Raw genomic sequence first — 11,173 nt, forward strand, 5'->3', positions numbered from 1 at the left:
GCCCTCTGTGTACAGAAAACAAAATCAAACACTTGTAATTGAGATCTATTCTGGGAAACCACTTTTTTTTAATGTGCAAATAAATATTTAATTAATACTGAAGCTGTGTCCTAAGTGTTCGCTGCAGAATTCATATTGAACAGATACTGTAAGGAGATACGGGGCTCAGTGTGACATTGACCATGTAAGGAGGCAGAGTGATATTAGTAAAGGGCTGTTTGGAACAACACAGGATTACGGCTGAGTTGATCCTGTGACCCCTCTATCTAAACGTGATTACAGAGCGTCTGGTTTGCTGCGGCCCATCTGAATAAAAGGACAGATTGACCGAGGCATTAAGATGATTAAATTCCCCCACGCCAGCATTTTAAACACTAAAAGACCCGGTATGTGGAACAAATCTCTTACCAAACAGAAGAGGCTTTAGACTTAGAGTTCTCATGTCGTACATTTTGTTATGGACCAGTTCTACCTTCTGTCTGTGCCCAACCTGAAAAAAGGAAATATCAGTATATTGAATTCCTAGGTCTATTTTTTATACAGATCACATTTATTTTACGGACTGCCGTACAGATTCGGAAACAACCGTTTGATATTGAACACTTTATCGCAGTGATAGGCAACCTGATACGCATGGAGGGCCCTCTAACCTTCAAAAAGGACGGCCTGGTGGCTCAGTGGTTAGCACTTCTGCCTCACAGCACTGGGGTCATGAGTTCAATACCCGACCATGGCCTTTGCTCCCACACTTCAAAACATACTAGTAGTTTAATCATACTAGCCAACCTTATGTTGGCCGGGTCCGGGAGTTCCTGGAGGGCACGAGGGGTGTATGGACGGAGGGGATGGGGCTTTGCGAATCGCGTCATTTTGGCCCCGCACCCATTGACGTAATGCCTGTTTGGAGTCTTTTTTACAGTGGTAAAAAGACCCCAAACAAGCATTACAGCACTGGGAGGAGGGCCAAAATGACGTGAAACCCCGCCTCTCCATGCCGGCTCTAATTTAGTGAAGTGGGCAGATGCGGGAGAATCGCCAGCTCTCCCGGGATTCTGGGAGACCTACCCGAAATTCGGGAGTCTCCCGGACATTCCAGGAGAGTTGGCATGTATGAGGTTAATTGGCTGCTATTAAAATTGACCCTAGTCTCTCTCGGTCTGTCTTTGTGTGTGTGTGTGCTAGGGAATTTAGATTGTAAGCTCCAATGGGGCAGGGACTGATGCGAGTGAGTTCTCTGTACAGCGCTGCGGAATTAGTGGCGCTATATTATAGACGATGATGATGATGATGATGGGCTACATATTACCCTTAATCTCAATAAGTTTAAAACAATACATTTAATCAAAAAGACACCTATTTGTAATACCATAGCAGCAGGCATTTTACACAAGTGTTACAAGCTATAACAAAACACATCTGACAATAAACAGCAAGGAGCAGGGGGCCGCAGGTGAAGGAGCAGGGGGCCGGAGGTGAAGGAGCAGGGGGCCGGAGGTGAAGGAGCAGGAGGCTGGAGGTGAAGGAGCAGGGGCCCGCAGGTGAAGGAGCAGGGGCCCGCAGGTGAAGGAGCAGGGGCCCGCAGGTGAAGGAGCAGGGGGCCACAGATGAAGGAGCAGGTGGCCACAGATGAAGGAGCAGGGGGCCGGAAGTGAAGGAGCAGGGGGCCGCAGGTGAAGGAGCAGGGGGCCGCAGGTGAAGGAGCAGGGGGCCGCAGGTGAAGGAGCAGGGGGCCCCTGGGCTGACTGTTGCATCTCTTTATACATCTTGATTACCAAGGCAAGCAAGTTTGCCTTTACAAGCCATCGTCCCTTTAAATTTTCACTGCAAAGTCGCCGATTTCCGGCGACTTGCAGAAATCGGACTTTCATACATTTACCCCCAGGTCTATTTTCAGAATGTGTGCTAAAGGTATCAATCAGACTCTATGCCATCCTTGTCATAATTGAAAGCTTCGGTCTGATATACAGACTGACAATGTTGTATTTATAACAAAAAATAGATGAATAAAAATAAGAGCTGGCTGCATTTGTCTAAAGGTTACTGTAGCAGATTCCACTGCTGTGCTATTTATAACACACAAGGTTAAGCCACATGTATTAGAAACCGAGTAGAAAACTAAGATTAAGGCGAAATCAGACTACAAATGTACATATCCATTGTGTGAAAGCCAGACTGACGCAGGGATCATGTAGCACGTGATGACTTAACAAGGGAGATTTACAGATCATAAATCACTTTTTTGTGGCTGCGGAGAAATCACATTCTGTTAACAGGTCTCTTTTTCATAGAAGGTAAGGTAGAAATGTGAGCTTTAATACAGAACAATTTGTTTAAAAAGTGGGTCAGGCCACAATGCATGCGGGCTAGGGTGATTACTGGAGGATAAGCTGACACTCAGGAATGTTATTCATTGCATGCTGTGGCAATGGCAGCAGGTAACGTATACATCATGAAATGATAAAGCCCTAAGGAGGAACTGCACGGAAATATCAATTTATACATAATTAGTTGGAGGAACAAGATCACTAACAGCACCAAGAAACTGCAACATAAAAAACACAGGGACCTAACTGAATGTCAATTACAAAACTATAATACAAATATAAGGTCAGCGTCATTCTGCTCAACAGAGAGACAGGTGCAGCAACGCCAGAGGCTGCTGCAGAATCTCTTGGAATTTAATGAAGCCAGTTTTACTGCTTCCACCGTTATTCAGCAGAAGATGTTCTGCAGCAGCTCTGCCATACACAGTAACAGATAGAGAGGGTTATCCTGATATCTGGGTGATCATACCTCTAAGGATAATAAGGATAAGGGAGGACCTGCCTCTAGTAATTGGGAAGCTGAGATCTGTGGGAACACGTCTTTACGGGTGAAGAATGTCATTATATTTGGGTGAGGAATGTCCTGATATCTAGGGCGAGCCTACCTCTAGGGCTAACGGTTATATTTATCTGGGTGAGGATTCCCCTGCGTGTGAGGGCTGCCCTGGTATCTGGAGAAGCCTGACTCTAGTTGCAAGGGGTCATCGGGTATCTGGATGAGAGGTAACTGGCTATCTGGATGAGGATGGCGGTATAGTGGTAAGGGGTACCTGTGTATGTGGATGAGGGATAATTTGGTATCTGGATGAGGGGTACCTGGATATGAGCATGAGGGGTAATTGCAGAGCCGTAACTTAAAATTCTAGCACCTGGGGCGAGAATGTCAAATGTCGCCAGCCCTCAATTTTAACCAAATTAACCTAAAATATTCCTAAACTGCTCCCCCTTCAGCGTTGTGCCCTGGGTGGTCGCCCCTGTCGCACAGCCCTAGTTACGGCCCTGGGTAATTGGGTACCTGGATGAGGGATAATTGGGTATCTGGATGAGGAATGAGGGGTAATTGAATATGAGGGATAATTGGGCAATCTCGGTGAGGGGTATCTGGATGAGGAGTATCTGATGAGGGGTAATTGGGTATCTGGATGAGGGGCACCTGGGGTATCTGGATGAGGGGTAATTTGGTACCTGGATGAGGGATAAGGGGTAATTGAATATGAGGGGTAATTGGACATCTGGATGAGGGGTACCTGGGGTATCTGAATGAGAGGTAGTTTGGTATCTGGATGAGGGATAAGGGGTAATTGAATATGAGGGGTAATTGGGCATCTGGATGAGGGGCACCTGGGTATCTGGATGAGGGATAATTGGGCATCTGGATGAGGGATATCTGGATGAGGGGCACCTGGGTACCTGGATGAGGGGTATCTGGATGAGGGGTACCTGGGGTATCTGGATGAGGGGTATCTGGATGAGGGGCACCTGGGTATCTGGATGAGGGGTAATTGGGCATCTGGATGAGGGATATCTGGATGAGGGGCACCTGGGTATCTGGATGAGAGGTATCTGGATGAGGGGCACCTGGGTATCTGGATGAGGGATAATTGGGTATCTGGATGAGTATTGAGGGGTAATTGAATATGAGGGATAATTGGGCATCTGGATGAGGGGTATCTGTATGAGGGGCACCTGGGTATCTGGATGAGGGGTATCTAGATGAGGGGTATCTGGATGAGGGGCACCTGGGTATCTGGATGAGGGATAATTGGGTAAGGGGTATCTGGATGAGGGGCACCTGGGTATCTGGATGAGGGATAATTGGGTATCTGGATGAGGAATGAGGGGTAATTGAATATGAGGGATAATTGGGTATCTGGATGATGAGTATCTGATGAGGGATAATTGGGTACGAGGTTGAGGGATAATTGGATGAGGGGTATCTGTATGAGGGGCACCTGGGTATCTGGATGAGGGGTATCTGGATGAGGGTCACCTGGGTATCTGGATGAGGGATAATTGGGTGAGGGGTATCTGGATGAGGGGCACCTGGGTATCTGGATGAGGGATAATTGGGTATCTGGATGAGGAATGAGGGGTAATTGAATATGAGGGATAATTGGGTATCTGGATGATGAGTATCTGATGAGGGGTAATTGGGTACGAGGTTGAGGGATAATTGGATGAGGGGCACCTGGGTATCTGGATGAGGGGCACCTGGGTATCTGGATGAGGGGTATCTGGATGAGGAATGAGGGGTAATTGAATATGAGGGATAATTGGGTATCTGGATAAGGAGTATCTGATGAGGGGTAATTGGGTACGAGGTTGAGGGATAATTGGATGAGGGGCACCTGGGTAGGAGGGGTAATTGGATGAGGGGTATCTGGATAAGGGGCACCTGGGTATGAGGGGTATGTGGATGAGGGGTGCAGAAAGCCGTGCAGACACGTGTGTACCCAGCTGTCACCCTGCCCCCGGGGGTCACTTACCTTGATGCCCTCCAGCCGGGGCAGGTAGGTGTAGGGAGTCTCCTCCTGCCGCAGCCGAGGTCTGTGCTCCAGGGCCGGGCTGGCGGTGACCGGCTCCCCGGGGGGATCCTGCTGGCTGCCGTTGGTATAATACACATAGAGCAGCAGCGCGATGACATTCAGGATGTAGACGTGCACGAACACCATCACCACCACGAAGTACGAGCGGGAGCACACGCTGTTCCCCTTCTGTATCCCGGCCAGCCTGTCCCGGACCGGCGGGGGCTCCTCCTGGGGCGGCGGCGGATGATTCCTCCCGGTCACCGGAGCCTCCATCCCCGGCCTGACGGGAGCCGGGGCCGCGCTCGTTACCAGGCAACCGCGCGTGCTACCTGCAGCCGGCGACACCTGGGGGCGGGGCCGGTGACGTCACGGGAGGACCAGGAGGGCGGTTACTAGGAGACCATGCAGTGTGCTAGCTGGGGGAGAACTACAAGTCCAAGCATGGCCTGAGCAATGCATGAAGCATCTGGGTGTGATGATCTTGTAGTCAAGGAAATTTGAGATCACTGTTGCCAACATTTTAAAAAAATAATTTCATGGGTCCCTTCCCCTATTTTTTTTTCTGTACCCCCCCCAGTAAATATTTTATACAACTCAATAAACTAATTTTCAGTTAAAAAATAATTTCATGGGACACTTTAAGTGCTGACCAGGGCCATCTTATCAATATTATGGGCCCCCGGGCAAAGCAGTGCACTTGGCCCCCCACCTACACAACCACTCACAGGAATAAAAAAAATTAAATTATCAATAAAATTAAGATTATATTTATTGGTACCTGCAAAAAAAATCAATACTTAAACGTTAAAAAAAACACGCTGTACAGCTGTGTCCTGATACATGGGTGAATAGATTGGGCCCTGCCAATGGGGCCCCTATGCTCATGGGGCCCCCGGGCAACTGCCCAGTGTACCCAGGGGGAAAGACAGCCCTGCTGGAAGTACTGCGCAGTCTCCATCATGTTTCCTCAACTTTACTGTAACGTGATGTTTTATATATTTCCATGCACAGTACAATGCAGGTAAACAGGAATTGTACTGAGTATTTTTTTAAATTTTTTAAAAAATAGGGACATTTTCCCAAATCTGGAGTTTATAGTATTACTATAACACCTCATCCCATCAGAGTCCCCCCACCAGTGGATTTTCAGACCTTAAATGACCGTAGAGATATGTCTAATTTAACTTTCATTTGCTGCGATTGAGGGTTCCTTGATGGTACCTATCTTTTCTTTTGGGGCTTGTCCTCAAGGTTCGTTCTCAACTTCCGTGTCCTTTGCTTCCTTCCCCCCTCTTGCTTAATATTTCAGTATACACCCTCACAGCACACAGGCATTCCATAACTTCAGTGTTTATGGTTTACATTTGCAATTTTAATTTGCTGACAGCAAGGATTCTGCTGCTTATTTCATGTGTAATTGTCGCCTTCACGTATGTCCCTTTTGTCTGTGATGGATGTGTTTTTGTTATACCATAAAAATTAAATAAAGTCATTATAATAAGAAAAAGAAATAATCCACAGTGATCATTCTTTAAAAACTAGCACTTGCCATGGCAATTATGGAGTTTATCGTAGCGTCTAAAGATCCATTTGCCACTGGGTCAGGTTGGCGTCTTTTAGCGTAGGGGCCAGGGTCGTAACGAGCATAGGCAAATCGAGGGGGGGGGGGGGGGGTTTCCTAGTGCCTGGAAAACCTCCTCCAAGCCTGGGGCACTGTATAATTGAGGTGGCTGGACCTTGCCCCCGCATCACATGGCTCTGCTTGAAAAGGGAGAGCTGCACCTAACAGTAGTCCACGCAGCATTGCCCATGTATATTATGGGGATAGGAAGAGTTGGAGAGCAGCCAAACACTGTCTAATATTATAGCCACGCCCCCATGCATGCTGGTCACGACCCACTGGTGGCATGGTCTGGAAACCCCCCTCTATAAATCCTGAGTTTGCCCCTGACGAGGGCAGTGCAATCACCCAGGACGCACAACGGTCGCCCGCTATTTGCCCCAGGTATATATATATATATATATATATATATATATATATATATATATATATATATATATATATACATATATATATATACATTTAAAACTGTCCAGCTCCCGGTAGCGTCTTGACATCACAACGCAGTCAGTTCAGAGGAGCTGCGCGGAGTCAGGAAGCAAAGAATAAGCAGCAGAGGGGGAGGTTGGATGGGTGGGCGCCAGTATTCTCTTTTGCCCAGGGCACTAAAGTATCTAGTCAATTAAGTGTCTGTCTAGCAAGTTTAACCATTCACTTGCTGATAAACATTTTATTGGCCCAAAAGTTTTGAAAAAACGCACAAAATATTATTGTAGCAAATTCATATAAGGGGGAAACAATATTCCAGTGTCCGAATCCACATTCTTTATTTCAATATAAGCGTTTATCTTTGTGTAATTGTCTTAGTGGAATTACACGCTGCCATTAGAGAAGGAGAGGTAGAGAAGCATTTATAGGAATGCAAACTAAAAACATATCTAGAGAAAATTATTTAATGTGGAAAGACCCCTCCCCAAAAAATGGTTTAATATGTTGAAGATGAACTGTATAATTTTAACTGTTGCTTTAATGTCATAATTGCTGTAATCAGAAATTGCACATTGTATGTCACTCAGTGGTGACATATTTCTGCAAAAGTTCATCACATATTTTTAGTCACTTTTTTTTAATTCTTACACATATCAAACTTTTTAAAAGCAGACAATCAGAGCAACATATTTTAATTATACAATTTTGTCTGATTTTTATAAGAAAACTCTTTACCTGGGAACTGCAAGATTTCTCAGTTACCTATATAAAATTATATATATATATATATATATACATATATATATATACATACCAATATATTACTTAGGAATTGAGACCTCACACAAGCATTTTAAGACACTGGCTTTCAGTTTTATTGCATTTAAATGAGAAACCAGATTCAATTTCTTTTCTATCCAATTGGTGATAGTTGACCGACTCTGAATGGGAAAGGATGAGCATAGAAAGTGCATTTAATGTGCTTTAAGTGGAGTATCGTTGTGTCACAGTATCAAGACAGACTGTGGAAATTGTCCCAGGAGAGGCGAACGAATGGTCTAGCTAAAAATAACTGCAATCTTGGAGTTATCAAAACAAAGTTGAGAGGCCTGCATACTTAAGACCCAAACACATTCTCTCTGAGATAACAGCACCAGGAACTGTTCTTTGTCAAATCTCACGCAGTTTTCAGTTCCCTGTGTTTTTACAGTCACACATTCAGTGTTGGTGAACTGTATTTTTGCAATCTCAATTTTTACTGAAACCATGAAAGGCAAATTCCCAACACATGAACACTGCTGTAAATATTTGAAAATGGTACAGACCTCGACAAATTGCAATAATAAAAAAAGAAAATAGTGTAAAGTTTACACAGTAGATTGTAGATAAAAAGAACTTGTGCCAGTATAATTAAAACAAAATGAAAAGTTGGAGGGTGTAAGGTTCGGGGCTTGGAGTGGAAGAGAGAATTGTAGAGACAGGGGAAAGGAACCAGGGATTGGTGTTTAGAGACCAAGGTTGGGTACACACTAAAGGGCTTTTAATCAATTATTGGGCCAATCATCATCATCAGCTATTTATATAGTGCTAATTCCGCAGTGCTGTACAGAGAACTCACATCAGTCCCTGCCCCATAGGAGCTTACAATCTAAATTCCCTAACACACACATAGACAGAGAGAGACTAAAGTCAATTTGATAGCAGCCAATTAACCTTCTAGTATGTTTTTGGAATGTGGGAGGAAACCGGAACACCCGGAGGATACCCACGCAAACACAGGGAGAACATACAAACTCCACATAGATAAGACCATGGTCAGGAATCAAACTCATAACCCCAGTGCTGTGAGGCAGAAGTGCTAACCAATAAGCCACAGTGCTGCCAATCACACAATACACGACCGTTCACCCCAACATTGCATTAATGTGTACACTGAAACGATGAACGATTATTATAGGTGGTAATCACGCTCTTAGAATGGAGCAGATTTTGGGGCAAGACCCCCAAAAATGGAGGCGTTTCCCAATCGCCATATTGCTCCTCAAACAGGTGTTAGAAATTCCAGGATACATATTATTATTATTATTATAAAGCTGGGGCACTGGTTCCACCTAAATAGAATTTTATTTTAAGTTTCTACCCTGGTGACAGGAACAGAGCTGGACTAAGTTGTTCAGAAAAAGTTAGTGCAGTTTAGTTCTCTAAATTTCCTAAATCCCATTCTGTGTCTTTCATGTACGTTGGTGATGAGCAGAAGATATTTAAACTTAAAAGTTTATAGAAGCATGAGAGGGTGTTTAGGGATGAGGGAGGCTGTCCACATCGTTTCACATAAAGTGAGCACCATTCCTGCCGTCTTTCGTATGTCTGCTTTACTCCGTGAATGTTTCGGCTGCAGGTATCGCCAGATTTCTGAGCCAGGCAGATCCCATTTGGTTTGAATATCCCCAAACTGAACACCCGCTGCTCCTATCAGCTGCCCAGCAAGTTAAATTCCTACCTGTGACGAACATCCAAGCACACTCACCGAAACTCCCAGCGGAAAAGCCAGGTTGCCAAACAGCGAGAGGGAGAGGTGAAGTTGGAGAGGGTGTGTGTTTTTGCTCCCGTAACCTGGACCATTGGTTCAATGTGGGGAATATTGTTGGATGGTCTGTTTCATGCATGGGCAGCACAGTGGCCTAGTGGTTAGCACTTCTCCCTTACAGCACTGGGGTTATGAGTTCGATCCCCGACCATGGCCTTATCTGTGAGGAGTTTGTATGTAAATTTAGACCCCGCCCCTTTCTAACATCTTAGGCTGCCGACGGCTGCACAGTATGTGCAGGTCCATCCAGCCGTGACAGGCAGGCACAGTGTGCTGCCCGGCTGCTCTGATTGTGTTTTAAACACAGTCAGAGCAGCCGGGCAGCACACTGTCCCTGCCTGCCACAGCTGGACGGACCTGCACATACTGTGCAGCCGTCGGCAGCAAGTGTCTGCTAGGGGGGGCGATAAATGGTGATGATGATTATGAGGATTACTGCTAAGATGTGTATATTTGAGCTATTATTTGAAACACACATTAGTAACCCAGTATCCCAATCTGTAATTAATATGCTGGTCATCATAACTAGGACACGTTTCTATAACTGGTTGGCCCTAGTGAAGGACATTGAGGTGCATGAAAGGTTTGTCCGTACTAGCAGAAATTCTATGAAGACATTTAATGCAATCTGGTTGCAGTGGACTATATCAAGGTACGCTCTATATTTGTAGAGAGAAAACTCAGGAGATACCCACCTAGCTGTCCAGTCCTAGCCCAAATAGTAGCGTACAGTCCTCATCCACGTTTAAAATGATGCGATACGTAGATTTATATGCAACACAACACAAAGGCCAGTTAAGTGATAACTTTGTTCTACAGAAGTTGTTAATGTCGTTAGATATATCCTACTCCATGTTATATACCATGCAAGATCCTCCTATGTAGATAGAAGTCTTCCTGGACTTTGTTTAGCAGCAGTAATCACTCGGTTAGATGTAATTAATGAACAGATTCTTAGTAATAAAAGAACCAATGTCAGTCTTTATTTGCCATTGTAGCTCAGTTAATTTATATGTTTGGGATTTGATTTGCTTCTTTTTTTATATGTCTGTACTTTGTTTGTAGTATTATTGAAAATCTACACTAAAAAAACAAAAAAAAAAAATCCTTAAAGGGCCACTGAGCATCACCTTCTCGTTTAAGATCCAAGCTCAATATAAAGTATTATTTCTACACATTACAATAAGACTGTTTGCCCTTCCACCCTTCTGTGTATACTATATTATGGATGTATTTAGAGCCAGTGGGGTAAATATATCAATTAGCAGTTACTTAAAAATAAACCAATTCTTGGCAGTATGCCGTAATTTTTTTTTTTAAAACAGCAATTTTATTAAAGAAAGAACCCAAACAGGCTTTGCCTTTAAAAATATTGCTATATTAAAAAAAAGAGCATTTTTGAGGGCAAAGCATCAAATTGGTAAATAGAGGAATAATTTAATTAAAAGACGTGATATTCTTAGACAAATCTCTATAAATACATAGATTGCAAAAGCTTTTTGTTGGTATTCACAAGTTTAAAAACACTTCTCTAGGTAAACAGTAGAGATTTGAGTAATGCAGAGCTCAGCAGTGGGCTAATCCCTGAACTATGTGCTACAAACACAGCTCTTAAATTTGTTTATCGTCTACCAGGTGACAGGGTCAAATACACTTCCATTTAACTCATGAAACTTATATAAGA

The 11,173-nt window shown here is 44.2% G+C and overlaps 1 protein-coding gene across 1 annotated transcript in view; it reads right to left on the reverse strand.

The window, feature by feature from the left end:
• The window catches only part of P4HTM (prolyl 4-hydroxylase, transmembrane), a 32,946-nt gene extending 27,725 nt beyond the window's left edge, over positions 1 to 5,221 (reverse strand). Inside the window, exons 1-2 of the mRNA XM_075183581.1 lie at positions 4,811 to 5,221; positions 409 to 490 (exon numbers count right to left, since the gene is read on the reverse strand). Of these exons, the coding sequence (XP_075039682.1) occupies positions 409 to 490; positions 4,811 to 5,125 (397 nt within the window). The 5' untranslated portion in view covers positions 5,126 to 5,221. The remainder of the gene's footprint in view (positions 1 to 408; positions 491 to 4,810) is intronic.
• Positions 5,222 to 11,173: the final 5,952 nt, after the last annotated feature.

The sequence above is a fragment of the Mixophyes fleayi genome, chromosome 8 (assembly GCF_038048845.1).
Source record: "Mixophyes fleayi isolate aMixFle1 chromosome 8, aMixFle1.hap1, whole genome shotgun sequence".
Classification (NCBI taxonomy): domain Eukaryota; kingdom Metazoa; phylum Chordata; class Amphibia; order Anura; family Limnodynastidae; genus Mixophyes; species Mixophyes fleayi.